Source organism: Chaetodon trifascialis, chromosome 4, assembly GCF_039877785.1.
Source record: "Chaetodon trifascialis isolate fChaTrf1 chromosome 4, fChaTrf1.hap1, whole genome shotgun sequence".
In the NCBI taxonomy this organism is placed as follows: Eukaryota; Metazoa; Chordata; class Actinopteri; order Chaetodontiformes; family Chaetodontidae; genus Chaetodon; species Chaetodon trifascialis.
In genome coordinates this window covers 20,192,714-20,214,335 of record NC_092059.1, presented here as the reverse complement: position 1 = coordinate 20,214,335, position 21,622 = coordinate 20,192,714, and the positions used below count along the sequence as shown (strand labels likewise).

General features: G+C 41.6%; 2 protein-coding genes across 25 annotated transcripts in view; one reads left to right on the top strand and one right to left on the bottom strand.

Moving 5' to 3' along the window:
* The window catches only part of dock7 (dedicator of cytokinesis 7), a 46,837-nt gene extending 25,425 nt beyond the window's left edge, over nucleotides 1-21,412 (bottom strand). For all 24 annotated transcript variants that reach the window (XM_070960058.1, XM_070960049.1, XM_070960052.1 and 21 more), the window contains exons 1-16: nucleotides 21,294-21,412; nucleotides 17,795-17,894; nucleotides 16,117-16,292; nucleotides 15,677-15,745; nucleotides 15,413-15,542; nucleotides 15,032-15,244; nucleotides 14,678-14,763; nucleotides 14,498-14,564; nucleotides 13,843-13,992; nucleotides 13,164-13,244; nucleotides 12,759-12,921; nucleotides 12,028-12,170; nucleotides 11,813-11,906; nucleotides 11,445-11,607; nucleotides 737-854; nucleotides 403-473 (exon numbers count right to left, since the gene is read on the bottom strand). In XM_070960058.1, coding sequence (XP_070816159.1) covers nucleotides 403-473; nucleotides 737-854; nucleotides 11,445-11,607; nucleotides 11,813-11,906; nucleotides 12,028-12,170; nucleotides 12,759-12,921; nucleotides 13,164-13,244; nucleotides 13,843-13,992; nucleotides 14,498-14,564; nucleotides 14,678-14,763; nucleotides 15,032-15,244; nucleotides 15,413-15,542; nucleotides 15,677-15,745; nucleotides 16,117-16,292; nucleotides 17,795-17,894; nucleotides 21,294-21,331 — 1,862 coding nt within the window. In that variant the 5' untranslated portion in view covers nucleotides 21,332-21,412. The remainder of the gene's footprint in view (nucleotides 1-402; nucleotides 474-736; nucleotides 855-11,444; nucleotides 11,608-11,812; nucleotides 11,907-12,027; nucleotides 12,171-12,758; nucleotides 12,922-13,163; nucleotides 13,245-13,842; nucleotides 13,993-14,497; nucleotides 14,565-14,677; nucleotides 14,764-15,031; nucleotides 15,245-15,412; nucleotides 15,543-15,676; nucleotides 15,746-16,116; nucleotides 16,293-17,794; nucleotides 17,895-21,293) is intronic.
* Nucleotides 5,737-10,444, top strand: angptl3 (angiopoietin-like 3). Its single transcript, XM_070961138.1, has 7 exons — nucleotides 5,737-6,410; nucleotides 7,089-7,199; nucleotides 7,348-7,459; nucleotides 7,596-7,709; nucleotides 7,982-8,077; nucleotides 8,788-9,060; nucleotides 9,175-10,444. Exons 1-7 carry the CDS (start codon nucleotides 5,880-5,882, stop codon nucleotides 9,357-9,359), a joined length of 1,422 nt encoding a protein of 473 aa, XP_070817239.1. The 5' UTR covers nucleotides 5,737-5,879; the 3' UTR covers nucleotides 9,360-10,444.
* Nucleotides 21,413-21,622: the final 210 nt, after the last annotated feature.

Sequence of the window (21,622 nt, the reverse complement as noted above, 5' to 3'; positions counted from 1 at the left end):
TGATTGCCCAGCAGCACATTATTCACAGGTTGATTAAGTTCAGCCTTGAAGGTGTGACCCCTGAGCGACAAATGGCAAACCACTGGATATCGTAAAAAACACTGAATAGTGGTGATAAAAAATTAGAGACCGCTCCAGTCTTATGTAGAGATAAAAGAAACTTATGCCAAGGACACCACTTAACAACATCCTGAGGGTTGACTTAACCTATTCTTTAATGAACGCCATAAAAAGGCAGGTTAATGGAGGTAAGAGCAGTTGTTGCACTGAAGTTAAATTAAAGGAGAATATTTGTGAATTTAATTTTCAATCTACGCTTCATCACCATTCCAATCACAGGTTCCCTACAGCCCCCTACAGAGACTATTCCAACCAAAAGATGCCCCAAGACAAACAACTCACCTGTTATGGTACACCACAGCAGTATAGGCTTCTTTAGCAAAATCTGCACAGCTGGACTTCCCAAATATCACCTGGGGGATTAAAAAAAATGTTTTCAGATGGTCATGAAGTCATGTTAGGATGAATTCTAACTATTTGTCAACATGCACTGACACAGAGCATTTTGGTTGCATTAACACAACTGTAGAATAACGTAGTGCTGCTACACTGCACAGCTAGACCGGCTTTACCACTCACTTAATAAAACATATCACTAAGATGGCTGATTCGATGAACATTAATTCAAAAACAAGAATTGTTTCCTTTTATCTTATAAAATGTCATTATGGCGTACCGGCATTGCATTGTTTGGGTCCTCTCCATTCATAAATTGCACTTTGACTGTGATGTTGCGGGCGGAGCCTTGGCGGTTGGCAAAGTTAAGACTCTGAGGGTTCACATACAGCAGATTCCTAAAAGTCACACAAGACACAAACAGAAAAAATAAGGCATATCATAAATTCTGAGAATTTATGAAACTTTTGCAGTAAAGGGTAACATTCACAAAAAAGGCATCTGACGGCAGACATGTAGCCAAAGTATAACATAAATTTGATAGTATGTTAAATAAATGAGCAGCAATGTCAGCTAGCTTTGCAGAATAATAGATACATTATGCATTCATGCCATGAACTAAGAAGGATATTCAAATCCACTTTGCCTTCAGTGGAATAATAAAAGGTGCAGTGAATAGTAAATCAAAACATGGATTCTTCATCTCTTTGAGTTGTGCATGAGGCGGAATACCAGCTTTAAAATAAATGAACACAAAGCTCTGACATTTATCTAGAGTTACATGGCTTCCTTTAAGAACTATTTTCTAAAAAAAATAGTTGACTTTAACTTCAACACTACATCTGATAATACTGCATTGTAACTTATCAGACACTGTATATAAGAAAGTACAACATAACCTTCATCACTGTGTGGGATTTAACCCATGACCTCTTACTCTGATATCTACGCCAAGGGTCTTTGAAAGTGCTTGACCTAGTTACTGAGCATAGTTACATCAGATTCCATGAACTGCAAAATTTGAGAGGGCAAGGCCACCGTGGTAGGTAAAACATCCTCTAATTGGTGAATACGGGAGGCTTGGCCTGTCAATAACCATGGGACGTGTTTTTTCAGAGAGGTGAGAGTGCAGGGGGAGGACGAGAGTTTGAGTCACTGTAGATGACCACTATCTGTCTAAAAAGACAGCTGATGATTTGAGAGGTGCAATGAAAAATTGTCATCTCCCTCAATCGTACAGCGCAAAGCCGATAACATTAGAGGAAAACTATTTTGCATCATCACACCAACCATGTTTGAAAATTACAGGATGAAGCTCAAGGTGGAGCACAAACATTGGTCAGCTAAAACACATGAACTTTTGATAACATATCAAAATACAAAACTGTACTGTATTGTACTGTTAAAAGCACTGGTTACTACACTGATGTGAAAGCAGAGGAGGCCCCGCAATAGGAAGTGCAAAGTAACCCGGGATCAGCTGGCAAACCGCAATGACGTAGTCAAGTCTGTGGGGGATGGCCCCACAGAGACCACAGCTGGAAACACAACTGACAAGGAAGCGTGGGAATCTCTCTGGTCTGATTATTCAATGTTGCTCATTCCCTTCTTCAGTTCCCCCCCAACTAGCATGTCTTAATAATTATAATTGATTTTGCTGGGGTGTATGTGCATGTACTTGGGGGATATTGCCGAGGACCTGAGGAAGTGCAGCGTGAGCGTATAAGGGCCCAAATAAAACATTGTTAACAGGAAGCCCTATTAACTGTTGAACTGCTGACTGGCATGCTGGATACAGCTCCATTCAATAAGTCCCAAATAGCTAGCCACTTCAAAACAGGCACATTTTGAACAGGCACTGCACTAGTCAGATTCAACTTGGGTTAATCAGTACACATGAATACTCAAGCAAACACACTCAATACACAAGCAAACTCTGCAAACTGTAAACTCTACAGGTCTCCCAGTACACTCCTCACTGTCCAATGACACTTATCCACTTTTTCCATTGAGCTCAGAGGCTACATGAACAGACACAGACATTGCTAATGGACTCCAAACATACATCAGCATGCATTTAACCAGCAGGTCAGGTGATAAAATCATTCTCTAGTAATTGAAAACATTCAATTCTTTGAAAATTTTAAAGTCCAACTTGCTATGTTGTATTCTCCTGAAATGAACAAATGTTCATATTAGATTTAAATTTGTAGAGGCTGTGCTTTTAGTTGCAGTCATAAGTGCCACTTGATTGTCACATAGCAAGACCAAGCAGCAACCTACGCGGCTGAAAAATGGAGCAATGTAGGAAGTGCAAAAAGCACAGCAGTTCCTCAATTGGCCACTGGACTCTGGCTCCTAAAGCGTGTCAATACCCATAGACCCCCAGATTAAAACGCCCAACTTTACAGCAGAAACAAATATGTTTGCAGCCTGGCTGGTACAAAACTGTTTTGGTCTCTGTAGCCAATTTCTCTGTTCATGAGGGGGGTGAATTTTTATATAATGTTTAAATTATATTGAGGCTGGAAGTTATGCATAATCATGGGCATGGCCTCTGTGAGTGATAGCTAGCAGCAACACTTCATTCAGCCAACCTCAACTCCACCAACGCTCCACCTCTTTGCCCATTTTTGGATTAGCTGGCAGTTACGTGAAGCCGGACGGCTGGAGCGGCTATTCAAATAAAAATGTTAAATAAAATGAGTTTAAAACAAAACTGTGAGATGCAGTGAGGGTCGAAAATAATCTTGAATCAACAAATCTCACATATGCCTAAATTCGGTTTAATTTAATCCTTCTTGGTCAACCCAACCCTAGACTGTCTCTTAAAAGTACAAGAAGTTAGAGATCTGTTAAAGTGCAAAATATGAACAAATTTTCCACTCGAAAAAGGGCCTCATCCCACTAAATAATGATGACTCAGCCAACTGTGTGCTACAATAGTGTGTGAGCATGACTTTTTTCACCTTGCGATAAACAAAGGATGGGGCAGTATCCACACCAGCCAAACCTGGAACAAAGGACCGACTCACAGCACGTTATCAGAGCAGATGCAGTGACCAATGCAGAGAATTACAACTGCTACAAATGGTGCCACAAGAATATCTCAGATTCTGACCATTTCTCTTATCACTGATCAATTACAGACCTGCATAAGTGCTCATAATAATGGGCTCTGAATCCAAGACATCAGTCCTCCAAGGCACTGTGAAACAAGCATCTTAGCTCCAACAAATGTAAGATTTAAGATTTATATCCATAAGGTTTATCATAGTGCACAAATGTGCTGACAAAGAGTATTTTGCAGTTCACCTTTATTGATAGCCTACATCCCTCAAAGAAACAAACAAAATAAACATCCAAATCCCAAACTTGAAAACCAAATACCTATCCAACTAACAAATATACCGTCTCATTGAATATTCAGGTTAAAATTAACCACAAAACAAACACAGCAGTGGACAGTGGACATCACATTATTTCAACTGATTGCGAGGTCGTTTAGTGCCATGTCAAGCAAAGATTCCACTGCAAAGGTCAACTCGGGCAAGGACATGGCAGCTCCACAGAGAAATGCCTCAGCAGGCCATGACAGGTTCAAAACCCTAACCATCTTGCTGCTAAGTCACAGTGCTAATCACTGCACTGGCATGAAGGATACTCAATATCATTACCGGCTTTATGATGATCAAGCAAATTCCTGGCACATTCACCCTGTCCGTGGTCAAATATTTCCCTTTCTTTCTGCTATGTTCATATGAAAAAAGAAGCAGTCATTCATTACAGAGGACTGCAGTCATCCAGCCCTATAACCGCAAATTACTAGAGAAAGCTCATTAAGATGACTGTGGTATTTTAAGGTGTACTGTAACAGCCAGAGTGCAGAAATATTTCCATTTTAAACCAAAGCTAATCAAATGGTAAATGGACTGTATTTATATAGCGCTTTTCTAGTCTGACAACAAGCGCTTTTATAACCCAAGTCTGCATTCACCTATTCACACACACACTCGTACAATAGCGGCTACGCCACCTGCTCATTACAAACATTAACCATTCAAGAACACAGCAATTTGGGGTTCAATAACTTACCCAAGGATAATTCAACATGTAGAATGCAGAGGCAAGGGATTGAACCAACAACCGTCTGATGCCTTTCAAAGTGACTGATGTGCTGAACACTGAGAATATACTCTAACAAATAGCAAAATTCCACAAAAGTTGCAAACAAGAAATTTTCAATAAAGACATGTCCGTATGAACAAGAACCAATTTCAAGCTTTGATTATCCAAAAATGCAATGATGGCCTGACATAGCAATTCTTCAGTCTGGGAGGCTTTTTTCCACACACATAACAGGACAAGCTTACTTTAGAGGTTGAGAACCGCACACTTTAGACTGCCAAAAGTCTAAATATTTATATTCCTATTAAAAAAATACTACATGAGTCATTTCACTGATTAGTTCCTCCTCCCTCTCTGGTTGAAGGTGGACATATTTCACCAACATTTCAAGTCTGTGTGAAACAACTTACTAAGAAATTCCCATAAAGACTGATTTTTACGACAGGACTCCCCATACGAGGACAGTCATTTAAAAGCTGCAAGCTAATCAGTAAACTATATATTCTCCATTTCATGTTTGGTGGCATTGAAAAATATCACACAAGGCATGACAAACTTGGAAAAAAAAAATGACAAGGCTGAGCAATAAAAATGAGATGATGAGTACACACTGTCCAAACTCTCCAACATCATTCATGCCCAGAAGCTCAACCCTGGCACAGATGACAGGCTCATTCCCCTCCCTACATAGAGAGAGAAGGAGGGAGAGAGAGGAAGAGAGCCTGGTTCTAGGCTGATTCAGCAGGATGCTAAATCAACCCCAACAGCATTAATTACACACAGTATTATCAATCAGAGCAAGTGTGTGCAGGGTTATAAGGTTTGAGATTGATCAGACTGACGATCCATCAAAAACTGTGATGGCCATTGTTGGCTTTCTGCTGATCAGCTAAAGCTCTGCACCACAGATGGAGAACAGGGTAGGGTGTGGTATGGAGAGGGGATTGGGGTTAAATGGGTAGTAGAGAAGGGGGGGATGTATATGTCATTTGCTCACTGCTGTGATTTGTTTGTTCAGGAGAGGGAGGGCTCGGGGGGGATTTGGGAGGAGGTAGGGTACAGAGCTAAAACATAGTAGGGTTTAATGATCAGCTAATCCCCCCCTCCTCTACTGAAAGGGCAGTATATAACACAGGGCAGCCTGCAGCTCTCACAACATTTAAACCGTAAGTAAGTCTAGGTTCTAGGCAGAGGGAGAAAAACACCATAGAGAAGAGCACAAAGTCAAGAAAAGCCAGAGGACTGACACACTGTGCTCGAAAATATTCCACAATCCAGGATTGGACAAGAAAGTCATGATGAAGCTGTTCTGCCTGTTGCTGCTGTTAGCTGGTTCTGCTGCTGCTGTTCCTGTGGAGTCCTCAGGTAGACAGGAGTACCCCACCATGCCCTCTCACGCCTTTACCACAGTGCCAAGCCCAACTGAGGCAAAGTCTCGGTTTGCCATGCTGGATGATGTCCGCCTACTTGCTAACGGCCTCCTGCAGCTGGGCCAGAGTTTACGGGAGTTTGTCCACAAGACCAAAGCCCAAATCAACGACATCTTCCAAAAGCTGAACATTTTCGACCGTTCTTTTTACCAGCTCTCAGTGGTCACCTCAGAGATCAAGGAGGAAGAGGAGGAGCTGAAGAAGACCACCAATTTCTTGAAAGTCAACAATGAGGAGATCAAGAACTTGTCCCTGGAAATCAACTCTAAGATCAACAGCATCCTGCACGAGCGTACGCTGCTGCAGAGCAAGGTGGGGAACCTCGAGGAGAGGCTTAAGGGACTGTCGCAGAGCATGGTTCCTGTTGACCAGCTTAGTGAAATTACAACCCTCAAGGTAAGTAGCTGATACGTGTTGACGCAATTCACCCAAGCTCCTTTTTTAAGATTGCATCAGTTAGTGGATGATATGTGCACATCAAAGGAAGAGCAAACAAATTAAATTTGCACAAAAGTTCTCCTCAAATGGGGTTAACAATGGAAACTCTACTATAAACTCTACTACACTGGGTAACATCAACCAGCATGCCACTTAAATTAGTGTTAGACAAAGAGCATAGGTCCCAAGATAAGCCTATGTGGTAACACTCCTCTTAATATGACCATGGTCTATTGCTGTATTACTGTAATGATTATTGATAGACAATGTTTCAATCTGTCGCATTATCGTTTCCAACTATACTTAGATGCTGTCAAAATACAGGGGGTGTGAAATGTGCAAATGTATACTGGCAGAAGAAAAGCAAAATACCAATAACAAAATAATTTTGTTACTGATAGAATTAATAGAAATCTGTTCAATTTAGGTGAGTCAACAATTGGTCTCTAAAACATGTTAAGGCTGAACAGCTAACAGTTAATCACAGTTAATGCTTCAGCAAAAATCACATCATCATGATTTCTTTTCAGTGAAAATGAAGTGCAAAATTATCGGGATTAAGTGATTTCTTTTACTGCATATCATTGAGCCCATTATGTGTAATGGAAACATGTTTTTATTGTGGCATTTTTTTAGGAGGTGATTGAAGCTCAAGAGAAAACAATCACCAATCTGCTGAGAGCTGTGAGGGAGCAGCATGATCAGCTTGACAACCAGAAAAGCAAGATTAAAAATCTGGAGGAAAAGGTAGAGAACTGTTCAACAAGTTTTCACACTTTGTCTTTTTTTTCTGATTTATATGGGAACAAAATATGAATATGGGGAGGGTAACTCTGCTTTTTCTAGGGCTGACAACATACTTTAACACTGCTCATTAATTTGCACTCTCTTGCAGATAAGCAATGACAGTTTTCAAGATACAGCCGATAAGCCAATGGATTCAGACACTTCAGCTTCTGGCATGTTTGAATATCTGACAGGAAACTCAACTGACCTGGACACAAATGGTAAAATTCTTTCAAATGTGTTGTCAGTTATTCAAAATACTCCAATAAAATATGAAATGTCTTAAAATAAAAGGAGAAAGCAAAGGTTGGGGGAAATTTGGTTGCCTTCATCTTGATTTTCTTCATTGTGTTTCAGACCTCTCCACGGACTGCAGTGAGTTGTTTAACAAAGGAGAGGCAAGCAGCGGGATCTATGTTATCAAGCCAAACCAGTCTGAACCTTTCAACGTCTACTGTGAAATGGGTTCAGGTGGGTGACACTACAACAATCCCAGTTCTGACAGCTTCAAAAAAATGTTTCTGTAATCATAGGCACTGGCATGGGGCAAGAAACAAAAACCAAAAGGTTATCAAGCAAGACAGCCGCAGGAACAGGTTACCCAAAAGGGCAGACAATGAGGTGGATATCCCACTGACATCACCTCCAGTATGATAAGGACGCTTCCTGATCCTTGTGTAAACTTTTGTGTGGCTTGTACAACCGAAACCTGACTTGAAACATGTTTCCAAACCATTCTGTAGACGGAGGCTCAACTGTCATCCAACGCAGGGTCGATGGTTCAGTGGATTTTGACCAGACATGGAACGAGTATGAGACAGGCTTTGGAGATCTGGAAAGTGAGTACTGGTATCATTTGCCAAAGACTTTTTCCTCAATTGTAATAAATACACGAGTTAACCCTTCAAAGTCTCATCTACATTGCTGCTTAACTAAAATAACTAACTGCATTTTTAAAAAATACATTTAAAAAATTACAGTTCCAACTACTTCCTGTAGGCCTTGTCATAGGAAACAGTAATTGTTAAATACCAGTCGTGAACTGACAAAGTGACTTCCTGTATTGTCTGAGTACACAACAACTTTCTCTGCAGAACTCACTGGCTCAGACAGCCGCTTATTGATGCAGTCAAGCCATATTTCACAATAATGGCCCCTGCATGCAGGAATTTTAACTGTAACCTTCTTACACAACTACCTACTTGATGATTACACCTTACAGTTTCGTGGCACAATCTCCCATAGACCAATGGAAGCAAGGGCACAGACAGGCATGTCTGCTCTGATTAAAGATGGCTGTCTCTAAGCCTACAAAGCAGAATCTGATAAATTACTGAATAAAAAAAAGTTGTGTTAAAGAAATTATCAATACTAGAAAAAAGGCAGAGTCTGTGAATTTTGCATGTAATTAAATTAAATGTAATTACACTGAAATGAAATCTACAACCTTTGGAGATGTCCTGCTAATTGAAAGATAGTGAAAAAAAAAGTTTACATAAGAAATATCCCAACAAGATAAAGACTGACTGGTGTGTGTGTGTGTGTGCAGAGGATTTCTGGCTGGGCTTAAAGAAGATCCAGAGTTTAACCCAGCAGGGACATTACGTCCTGCGTATTGATTTGGAGGACTGGAAGGAAGAGCAGCACTGGGCTGAGTACCGCTTCTCACTGGAGGGTCCCTCAAAGGACTACACCCTTCATGTCAGCCAGTTCTCTGGTGACCTGCCTGACGCCATGGCCCACAGCACTGGCATGAGATTCTCCACAAAAGACAGAAACAACGACAACCATCGAAACTCCAACTGCACTCGCAATTACACAGGTGAACAGTTCTACCAGCTGACACTTATGAAAGCAAGTCATTTTGTTAAGAACAACTTGTGAAGACCAAGTTTTGTTTACATAATTTGTGTCTTGTATCCTAACCCTTTGGCAGGTGGTTGGTGGTTCAATGCCTGCGGAGAGACGAACCTTAATGGAAGATATCTGTGGTTGAGGGCAAAGGGACGCTCAATGAGAAGGAAGGGCATGCACTGGAAGCCTGGCACAGGGCCCTCATATTCCCTGAAGATGACCAAGATCACTGTACGACCAGCGCGTCCAGCTGAAAGCTTCGACTGAACCCCAAAACACATGCCTTCTTTTACAACACCACTCGCATTTTCCACAAGCACTGATTTCTAACACTCAGCCAAAACGTTCTATAGGAGGAGAAAGTGAAGTAACAGACATTTTATAAGTTTACAACATTCAAATTCTTTATCTGCAACATTAAGCCAATTGCTTCCTCACCTTGTTTCGTTCGAGGCTGGTGCTGAACAGCAGATAACAGGCCAAAAGTGTCACAAGCCAGAATATGCTTAACCGTCACAATGATGCAACCATGCCACCAGGTCATTAACCTATTGGGTCTGATCCAGCTGGGACAGTAGAACTGTCATTATGCAACATCTGCATTCACTTGCAAAATGGACATATTGATCCACATCAGTAACCTGATTCAGTGCTGGCTGCAAAATGTCACAGCACTGCAGCAGAAAGAGAGAAGAAACTATGGCACTATGGTAATTCTATAACTGACATTGCTTGACTATCTTTCCATTGAACTTAAGTGTATTTTGACAGCTTCTGTGTTAGCTATTTAAATTTTACCTTTGTAATGTGAAAGGATAGCATGTTCCCAGGAACTGCAGGCACCAAAGCCAAAAGGTTATTACATACAGCATGCAAATTATACCGAGGTTCAAGAGAAACACTGCATCTCCAACATGTCAAAGAGGACCTACTGGTAGCTTTTTTCCAATGAAGGCCATCTAATTTTTGTCCTGGTATTTCACACTGCTTCATCCCTAGTTCCATGGAAAGAAAATCCACAAAGTAGGGGCAACGTGGTACAAAATATTAGAGATTCAAAGCTTTTGCAGCATACTGATGAGGTTTTCCCTTTATTTGTTCTATGTTTTTTTACTCTGTAAAGTATTTAATCTATGTTCATGCTATTACCTGATTTATGCTGGTATTCTTAGAAAAACACCATTTCTGCATACTTCCTATGTTATTGAGTCATATTGACTCTTGTCCATTATTAGTACTAACTGTACTGTAAATGTGCTTCATACTAACATGTCACCCTGACAAGTAGCTGTGTGCTCTAACAAATCATATTTATGTAGACAAAATAAAACCATGACTGTCTAACATAACTATATTTTTTGTCGTGTGATCAATAATTCTGTCATGTACCAAGTAAACTCTTAGAGGAAGAAAACAAAAGCAAAGACACTGGCTTGATATAAACTTAGTACTATATGTAAAATGAAGTATTGGCTGCCATAAGAATCAGTACGACAGCATATTAATTCAGAATCTAAAAGCAAGGCCCCGACAAGTGAGCCTTCCATGCTGCAACAGTACAATCAGCATACAGACAATAATATCTGTGGTAGTTCAAAGTATAAAAGAAGAGTTATTTTCCAGCGCAGGGCCTGTAGCCCACAGGTATAGCTTATTAAAATGGATTTACCTGATAAGGCTGGAACCTGGAATCACTGCTCCGGTTCCATGACCTCATAGAGTATATGTCACATATATTTCAAGAAAAAGTTGTGATAGGTAAGAATATCAAACAATAAGTACTGGCATTATTCATCTACAATAGGAAGGCAACTGGCTATCTGCAGACTGTGGTAGCAAGGCCGTGTCAGCAGCATCTCTCGACAAAAGCAGCACTTGTTCAGATGGGATATGTACGCAGGACACTGGCAGACATGAGGTGAACATTAACAAGCCAGTGTCAGTCATCACGGTGCAAAGCTTGAATAAATGTGTACTGATTTCTACAGGTTGAAGATGTGTTTGACTGAGGCTGTCATCTTTAGTTCACCAAATGATAATAAATAAAGCGCATGTTTCAATTCAGCTCATGAAGCATGTGCCATTTGCCTATATCCACCTAGATTTTCTAATAAGTAATCACACAATTCTCCAAAAAACAAAAGGTAGCGGTAATATCCCTCCCCTTGGATAACTACTTTCCAAAAAGGCAGTGAACATGAAATAACGCACAACAAAATAAGACAAAAGGACCGTGTTTAAATACATTTCAAATTGATTAATTCAATCTGTGCTTTAGAATTACATTAGCTTTTTAAAAAGCTTGTATTTTTGCAACCCATATACACTTGGAAAGAAATGTTTTTCCTGTACCTGTACGTGGTGTTTGGCACATAGACGTCCCTGGCAGGGAACTCCAGGATCTCCCTAGTGGGGCGCACCCTGCTGTCTGGGTAAGGTTTAACCTGCATAAGGTCAGGGGTCAAGCAATAATGGGGGTTCTCTGGAGCTGGAGAAATGTCCAACTTCAGCTGGGCTGTGGAGCCAGTCACAGAGTGACAGGAAGTAACAGGAAGAGAGTGTGTGTACAGAGAGGGAAAGAAAGACAAAAAGAGACATATTAATTTAAAGACTGGGGATTCATATCTTCAAATTTCCAAGTAGTTCAAGGGAATCATGATGTCAATTAGAGATGAGCCTGAAAACAAAGAAATCAAAGAACGCTCAACCCATGTTTGTACCTGTGATGGGTCTGAGTCTCCTCAGCACTGATGAAGGCCTTCTCATATCAGCTAGGAACTTGTACAAGTCCTCATCACTCAGTCTGTCCCCCTCCTAAAACACAATGTGCAGCGTATGACAATTTAATTAAAAACTGCAAACAGAAAGCAGAACACTGTATCCCAAGACGTGCATGAAATACATATATTTCAGACTTGTGTCTGGTGTATGTGACCTGTTTGAAGAAGTTGGTGATGGTAAGTGTTGCAGGTCTAAAGCCTGTCAGACTGCATGACTCATCTCCACTGGTGGTCCTCTCCAAGGAACGCCTTCCCATGATGCTCGAGTTCCTCCGCTCTGACCACGAGCCTTTCCTCTCTGAACACAGGGATAAAAATAAATAAATAATAAAGCACAATCTTTCATAAAGCAAAAATCTTCAATTCTGTTTTCAGTGACAGCTTTTTCTTTCAGGGTTGAATCCCATATTTCTGTCCCATAGACACAATACATACATAGAGCAGAATACATTTCTCTAATCTGCCTAGCAACAAAAAAGCCACCACCATAGTCAGTTACCTTGTGAGGTTAAAGGTCAAACAAACACCAAAGGTCAAACTCAAAATAGCACAACACGGATCAATATGGCTGGAAACTTTGGATGTTTTTCTCTCTGTTTAAATTTGCCTTTCATTCTGTTTGTTGTTGGGAGGTCATTTTCAGATAAAGATTTTAAAGTGAGGTTAATGTATTGACATGTTCATGAGCCTCATGCGTGACTGCAGGGTCTCTGGCACAGGGTCAATAACTATATGTGACAATGAGGCTGTGAGTGATCAGGAGCATAAGAACATTAATCGCGGTTATTTTTGCCTCTACACTGTGACTAGTAATGACTTGATACTGGCATACATACTGCATGCTTACAGTTATGATCTAAAGGGTTGTGTTAGAAGAATGTCACACCTGAGAGGCTCATTTCCAGCTCTGTGTCTCTCTCAAGACTGCCAGCACTGTTCACAATGTTCATCAGGTGGATAGCGGTCCAGGCGAAGGGCATGCGGTAGCGACCAAGACGCTGGCAGAACTGCTCCGACTGGCTGCGAAGCTTCTCCAGCTTCTCTTTATTCTATGACAAAAACACATTTATTTGAGATGTTATATGAAACAAGAAACACGAAACTGAATGTGACTATATACTGCAAAAAATAAAATGGGTAGCACTGCCAGGAACAGGGATGCAGATTTCAAACTGAACATAATGGATAAAAGAGAACATACTTCTAAACTTAAAACATAATGTACTGTGTAGTAGTAATACACCTGAGAATATTCATATGCCATTCAACATCCAGTTGACAGTTATCATACCTTGGCAGCATCAGACTCTTTGAAGACCATGTAGGGCTCAGCACACTCTCCAATATCACCTTGCTGCAGTACCTTTTCCAGCTGAGGACAAAGCACACCTTCGGTCACCACCCTCACGCACAGCAGTAAAAGTGATCATGCAGGACAGAGACCAACTGTCACATACCAGCCGACTGTATTTAAATTATGGCATTGCCCACATCTAAGAGGACACCCTCTTATGTTTGAAAAGGTCCTATTGTATTTGAGGACTACTCACAACATCAAATATGCATTATGAATGCAGGGTGACACCGGCTCCTACAGAGAGCATTGCATTATGAGATATTTGTACCCTTAATGCTATTAGGCTAACAGGTTTCTTCAAGTCCATTTATGTTGTCTCATTCCGGGTTAAACCTACAAGAGTTTCGAATGGTTCGTGTAACCTGTTTTGCTGCCATGAAGGAAATAACAATGAAAAAATAAACACGTCGAAAGCATCTCCCGACATCTTCATAACAGAAACAGACCAGGAACTAAATCATCTTTTACTGTCACATTCACAACAGAAAAGGCTACAAGGATGAGGGCTCCCTTCTTGGATTAATACTATCTAAATCTATGTTGGAAATACAGTGTAGCAATTTATTTGCAAAACAAGACTTGAGAAGAGGAAGTGATGTCATAAATGTCTGACCTTAATGACGAGGAAGACATCCTGGGACGGGTAGGTGATGGAGAATATGGCAGAGCGTGCCAGCGTGGAGATGGCTGCAGTCTGAATGTGCGGACGCAGCATTGCCTTCGTCTGCTCAGAGTTTAGGTCAAAGAAAAAGTTTTCTGATATCTGAGGAACACATGCAGACAGACACATGGGTAACTGTAACATGATCATAGCAGAAATGTTAAATGTAACACTGTGGCCACAGATTGACAACCATTAGTATTAAATCAGAATTCTTGAGTGAACGGCTGTGTTACTGCAACCTTTTGCTCATGATGGCTGATAAACATGATCACATTTCAGTGACAAATGACCCACTTGTGAAATAATGGAGCTCCTGTGAAGAGCAGTATCTATGAGACATCTACTTATCAAGGCAACTGCTACCCTCTAGTGTTTGTCAGCTAAAGAGGAGTGCAAAGAACAGCAGTGGACGGTCTTCTACAGATAGATACATAGTTCCACTGTATGATTTAACTGCATTCCTACAAGCATAACAGGGCCACAACATAAAATTTTATAGTCCACTCATCAAACTCGTTTTGGCCTCCCAACAATTTTAATGGTTTGCAGAAGTGACCCTACAACTCAGGGCTGAGGAGGCACCGAGGAAAGCATAACAGCTTACCTTTTTCTTTTCCTTGACATCATATAAGGCCAAACTAGCAAATATGGGTTCAATTTCGATCTCAAACCTTCAAGGGGAGAGAAAAAGGAGCGGGTCAGCAGAAAGCAGCAGTTAAATAAAAGAGCTAAAATGCTTTTTTTTTTTTTTTTCTGTGGAAAAAAAAGGCTGTCTACCGCTTACTTCAAGGACAAGCACTTGACGAGTAGCCTCTGGCCAAAGTGTTCTTTAGGTACTTCAGGCACACAGTGGCGCTCAATGGGCTCCTCCTACACATTCACACAGAAGATCACAGAGTGAAATCAGTAAATTAGTGAATTTAAAAAACACTTCACTGATTATCCTGCAAATTTAATCATTCCAAAGAAAAATTACTGAAATCCTGGAACTGGTTTCAAACACAAAGACTGAGTTCACTGGTGTACTTAAACTGAGAAAAACACAAAACTGTTGCCAAAAACGCCAAAATCTACACTGGAAATGGGATGGTGATTAGCATAAAAATGGTTCCAGCGTAGGTAAAGGGGGACACGCTACCTCATCAAGGGCGGGGTGCAGAGCAAAGAGTTCGCGGTGGCGGTTGGCCTTGCGCTGCTCTTCGTTGTGCCTGTCTATTTCTTCATTGGGGGCACGGTCGAGGAGGTGAGGGAGGAGGGCATCTGGGAGAGAGTTCTTCAAGTCAAAGATGCTGCAGGCCCAACTGCCGCGTGGCGTGTCATCTATGGACATCGACCGCCGCTTCAGATCATCCTACAGGGAAAACCCCAAAAAATGAGTATCAAGGCCACACCATCACTCACACAGTGTTAACTCTTGCATCAACATGGTCCTCCAAATATCTTTGAATCACCAATTGGACATTTTCAAGAGATCAAAAGCAAGGACAAATCAATTTTTTTCATGACTGATGATTATTACCTGATCGTCCTGGTAGCTGCTGTTGTCTGGCATCTCATCAGCCTCAAACACTTGTTTGGGCAGGCCTTTCTGACGCTCCTTCTGCTTGTCCAGAGTGTTGGGGTTAAAGCCCGTACCAAGCTTGTGGTATCTGAGTGAGCAAGAAGTCATTAACTTATTCTTTATGGTCAACCTAGTAATAATATTTTACAGATATAAAGGCTGTTCTGAAGAGTTAAGAAATGAAATTAGGTGATAAAACCATCCCACAAAGTGAAGCCTTACTTTCTGTTGACGACAGCCCAGTCTTCTGTGTAGGATCTGACACAATCTCTGACATGAGCATCAGTGTCCCTGCAGCCAGACAGACTCAATCAATCCAACAAGCTTCATTTCAATAGCAAGAGTAAGGCTTTAAATGCATTAGTCTAAGCAAAGAAAGATGTCAGGCTATTAATGATAGTGATGTCATTCAATCTTTCTGGTACAGTGAAGTACACGTCCAGTGTTTGTGCCACCTCTTCTGAAACAGCTACAGTAAGTGATGGCATCAGGTCTCAAGTTTTTATAAATGTGCTGCAACTTTTCCAATAATTAAAAACAGCAATAATGAAGTCTTACAGAACACATCACGTGACAGAGATGCTCTTATACTAGAAAAAACTGCATCTACCTCCACACCAGCTACTACCACCAATTGCATTTTGACCAAAGAGCAGCTTTACCCTTCCTCTGGGACAGCTTGTGCCACTGTCCGACACTCCCTGGGAGTGTAGATGACCTCAATATCATCTGGGGGGAACTCAATGAGATCCCTCAGGGGACCTGACTCAACGATGGGAGGATGAGTGATAAGGTACTCCTCAAAATCCACCGGCTCCACCGCCTCTGTGAGGGGAACCTGGTGGGCGAGGAACAGGAGGGAGAGATCAGGGAGATGGGAAAAGTTAATTAGCTGTGAAGACGTAGTCAGCTGTTCAGTTCTCCTGTCTGCGCCTCTTATTTTTATTGTACATAAATGTCCCGGTAAAGTCTTAAAGTCACTAGTTTTTAGTAAAGGCTTCAGGGGATTGATTCCCCATACAACCCGGGAGGAAAGCAGCAGAGTTATGGGTTATTAGTCAGTCTATGAATCTGCACCACATACGCACCAACAGGTCAAAAATATGAGGTAATTTCTGTTATTTCTGCTGAGACAGCAGTTCTAGCTTCTGGATCATCTTTCCATTCCAAACAGGAAAATCAAGCAACCTGATTAGTGCGCTACTTCAAAGCTTAGACTAATGGTTTCATGGGTCTTAGTCTGCTTCTAAAGCGAGGAACCCGGGGAGAGCCCATGTATTACTCACGTTGTGGGGACAAAAATCTGTCTCTAAATCATTACATTTTAGGGTGCAGACTGAGGTTAGGGTTACAGGTTAGGTAAGGTTGGGTTAGGTTAGGTTTAGGGTTAGGAATAGGCAAATAGTGGTTATGGTTCGGGTAAGTCTCCAGGAAATGAATGTAAGTCTATGTAATGTCCCCACAAGTGATGAAATCCCCTGTGTGTGTGTGTGTGTGTGTGTGTGTGTGTGTGTGTGTGTGTGTGTGTGTGTGTGTGTGTGTGTGTGTTTGTCCTCTCTCTTTCTGTCCCTCTCGAGGAATTTGAACACAAATACCTTTCCCAGTTTAATTAAAGGCCAACTGTAGCCTAATTAAGGAGGAGAGGGGAAGTATTTGCTGGTGTTCCAGCTCAGGGCTGCTGACAGACAGTTGGCACTACCCCTTTAACAAACACACAGTCTGGCATCATGCAAACGTAACCTTAGAAACTCTGCAGCAGAGACTGGATGTGGTGAACAGGCCAATCAATGGTTATCCCTCATGGTATTTAGCAAGGCATAAACAACAGTTGTGCAGCCATTCAAATAACGACCAACTCGAAAGAAAACGTCTTAGGTTGCAGTATTGTGGTACACTTAGAGACTCATGTCAGCACGTATCCCTATTGTTACAATACTGCACTTGCTTGATGATACATGTCTAATATTTACCTCAAATCTTGTAAATCTACAAAATGTTGAAGTGCACATTAATAAACAGCAGTGAGATGTGACTAAAAATCTTAAGAGTGCCAAAACCCAGAAATCTTTGAGTCGAGTTTTCTTCATACCAACGCCATAAAGGCACATGAGCAGACGCTTCAGCTCATGTGTTTGTTTTCCCAACATAGCAGACACCAGTAATCCATTTGGCAAAATGTGAAAAATCAACAGTATGAGAGTACAGACACTGACATTGCAATTTAGGCTGGTTGTTTTTCTGTTTTCAAACAATGCAGCAGCAGCAGCTGTCACACTAGCATGAAGATCCAAGGCGTCAGTCAGTGATATTTCAGTTTCCACAGTCTTTGAGATTACTCACCGTGTTGCTTGTTGTGGTGCCAACATTGAGGTTCTTGAAGAGCTGTGGTGAGCCCCCATACTGGCCAGCTATCTGCTTCCTGACCTCTGCTGCAACAGTCCTGCAAACAGAGGAAAGGTATCTTGTATGACTCATCCCTATACCTGTAACCCTAAAATGGCCAATGTAAGCAACGTATCACTGTCACGTTTAACAGTTAAGGTGCATGCCACATGAGATCAACATCCACGGTTTGATTCAAGGCAGGCATGTCGTATCCCTCTCTCTTACCTTTTCCCTTGTCTCTCGCAACACTGTTCACTGTCAAATAAAGGCAAAATGCCAGCTAAATAATGTTTTAAATATGCTCAGATGACAAATGTGTGCAGTAACAGACTGGAACACACTTGTGAAAATCGCAACACTGGTGCCTCTGCATCAACAGTATTACACTGCTGAGAATAACTAGACGCCGAAAACTAAATGAAACAGTTCAAAGCCAACTTTGCAGTAAATAATAAGAGCAATAAATAGCAATACTCATTTCAGTACCAAACTGTTATTCCTGGGGAATATACAGAATTGTGACCTTACCACAGAGTGACTAATAATGTGTTAATGTTGTATCATGAAATATTTTGTGATTTCAATGCAAAGTGACACTTGGTGTCTGGTGAGACTTACTGCTGTTCAACTAAAATTCAAATATTAAACACTTCTTCATAATGATGGATTTTGCAAATTTCCACTTAAGTGCCTAAAGCTGTCAAAGATGAGGCTAACTAACACTGAATATTACACTTCTTGTCCTTTTAGGATTTTCTCTGTGTCTCTCTGCTCATAGTCTCGCTGTGTCACCTCAGAGAGCATCATATATTACACTCAGACAGAGCGGAGAGAAATAAAAACCTCTGGACTCCAGCGGTCAGCACAAAGTTCTTGGTGTTCAACCGATACACAGGTCGTTTAAATCACAGCGACCACCAAAACCACTCAGAGACCTTTGCCTTGAACAAAACAACAACGCAGCAAGAAGCCCAGAGTGACAGAAACAAATGACAAATTAGAACCAAGGATAAAGGCGAGACACTGACAGCACAAGGTTATGTTACACAGGTAACATGGGGGTTAAAAGGGAGCAACAATTATGATTAACTGTTTTTTATTCATTACACTTTTCTTCATAACCAACAAGCTGTCCATTTCCCAGACTCTCTCTGTTCTCTATCCTGAAAGCACTACCACAGTAACTAGTTTCAGGTTTACTTTAAACTCTTGGACATGATTACAGCGATGATGAGCAAGGATTAGGTGTGATCCAGTCAGCAAGGTTGCAAACCACAAACATCGTCTGGTTTCTCCATAGACACTGAACGCTGAGTGAATTGCTGTTTCATCATATGAAAACTGTACACAAACAGAAATGATCCTGAAGTCTGAGGCCAGCTTGCAAAATAAAGGTTTAAGCATATTATCTTTACCAGGAAGGTAAAAAGCTGCAGTCCAGCTTCCCAGCTTAAGATAACATGGTGGTGTACTGTAGTAGGGATCCAGTGGGCTCTGCAGTGCAGTGCTGTCTCAACTGGAGAAAGCAGTGAACCAACAAACACATTCCACAGTCCTCCCCAATGCCTCTTACCAGATCTTTACTTAGCACTGATGACTGTGGAGGGGAATAACGTGATAAAAAACCAACAGCTTTTGTGACGGTCTCTACATGAAGGAGACGACAATAACTCTGAGGAACAAACTATGAACGGCCAATTTTATTCACTTAATTTGTCTCAACATGTGACATAAGTGAACTCATTTGCGTTAATCAAAGTCAGGGTGCTTGAGCTGGTACAAAAGAGGCACTTTTTCACTGCTAAATGAAGAACATGAGCAAGGTGAACAGTGTCCTCCAGTCTGAGTGTGCCAAACAGTGAACAATTCTTTGACCTTCATTTATTCAGGGAAGTTTCACTGAGATGCCAACTGCCCAAATCACACAGTCAATACAATATCACAAAGACTGGCACAATATCCTGCAATCTGACACAACAGCCAGCAACAAATGTGCCCTTTTTGAAGACTGTAATGTTCATATTTTGTGTCAGGCAATTGTCTCTTTGGGCCATTTTAAGGCCAGTTTGTCATGTTGTGGTAATAGGTGGCTTTATATATCAAGGCATATACTGTATGGCTACTGTTTACACTCATCTTTAAATTTGTTAGCTGACCATCATACTGTATCAGACATCTCTCTCTCACCCTGTGTGAATAACCTGTCATGAGGTTTGTGCAATCTACACAGAGCAATATGTAATTACAGCAACATGATTTTGATCAATAGGATCTGTATTCACAATGTGCTAGGAGGGCAGATTCCTCCAGTCCCGACACCAACAAAGAAATGGGCATCCTGCATAATCATAGCAATCGCTACGACTTCAGAACCCACCCTATCATGTTTGTTGAGTTTCTTTATCTATAAAATGAGCTTAGCTGTATTCTAAAATGGAAGAGGAAAGGACATTTAAGAACATGTGCAGGGTCTTTTGCAATAATATGGGTTTTCCAAATTGAAAGCAAAATTGATGGCAGACACTCCTCCTTCTCCAAAAACATCAGATCATCACGAAGAAGGCTGTAAACCCTCAATTCATGCAGTGAAGAGGTCTGACATCAGTTCAGAGAAAAACTGAACCAAAAGCAGGAAAATGTGTTTTTTGCGCAAATACTAAAATGACTGGACTGTGAATTCACTAACTCAGCAATGACAGAACTCAAAACATGTATGTGTAGATCGCTGTGGGAGACAACGGTCCATCTCCACCTGATCAATCTATCCATCTATGTATCGGTCGGTCTGTCCGTCCATCCGTCTATCCATCTGTCTGTCTATATTTATCTATGATGATGGTATTTGACAGCTAGCACAAAGCCCTTTGTTAAAGAGATTACTTTGATCTGTCTGAGGGGCGGAGAAGAGATTATAAGATCGCCATCTGATAGCTGTCGATGGAGCCATTCTTTCCCAGACTTACTGCATTACAAATATCTGCTCTCTCCTCTCTGTGGTTTCTCGCTAAAAACACAACTACAAAGTTCAGTCACATCTCCACCAGTGCCAGCAACTGCTCATCGTTAGCTACTGTGGGCAAGAAGGCTAGCTAACCGTCCAAAATTAACGGTTTTCAATTAAGAGCAAGTCCCTTTCTTTGCGTATTATTACTGAAAAACCTAGCTCCTTTTGCCAGAATGCATTTCTTACGACGATATTACATCTCGTTCCTTTGTTAGCATCCATTGGGGGAAAGGAGACCATCTGCTAGCCGTGTCGCTGTCTGTCTGGGTGGGTCTGAGCATCTCTGCCGTTATGGCTAACAAGCGGCTAGCTCGGAGCAGCCAGGCTGCTCTGTTGGCTGGGCCTCCTACACGGGGTTCCCACAGCAGTGGTCTGAGGGCGACCCATATACAAGCGGCAAAGTGCTCGGTGCGCCGTTCACCAGCTCGTTTCGAGGTCTCAAGTCTTTACCTGCTGATTTTCTGGGCGAAGGCGCGGCGTTCAGCCATGGCAGTGGCCGCTGCTGTGCTTTAGCGAAATTCCCAGGCAGCGGGCAGACTCCGCTTTCCACTCACTCACTCACTACGGCCACAGGGAAAACGGGAGAATGGGAGAATAGGATCATTACCGTAATGACCGCAATGACGTGCAACAGAACACACCCAATGAAAAGCCCTTGCGCACTGCACTAAGGAGTAAAGCGGAGACACACCACCAGCCGGGCTGCTTTATTTACACAATTTTCACCTCATAAATGTACTTTATCAAAAACCACGTCGAACATGCGTTTTCATTCTTAT

Coding starts and splice junctions, on each gene's coding strand:
- angptl3 (XM_070961138.1), top strand. CDS start 5,880: ATGATGAAGCTGTTCTGCCTGTTGCTGCTGTTAGCTGGTTCTGCTGCT. Junction 7,460..7,595: donor AACTGACCTGGACACAAATG/GTAAAATTCTTT, acceptor ATTGTGTTTCAG/ACCTCTCCACGGACTGCAGT. Junction 9,061..9,174: donor CTGCACTCGCAATTACACAG/GTGAACAGTTCT, acceptor ACCCTTTGGCAG/GTGGTTGGTGGTTCAATGCC.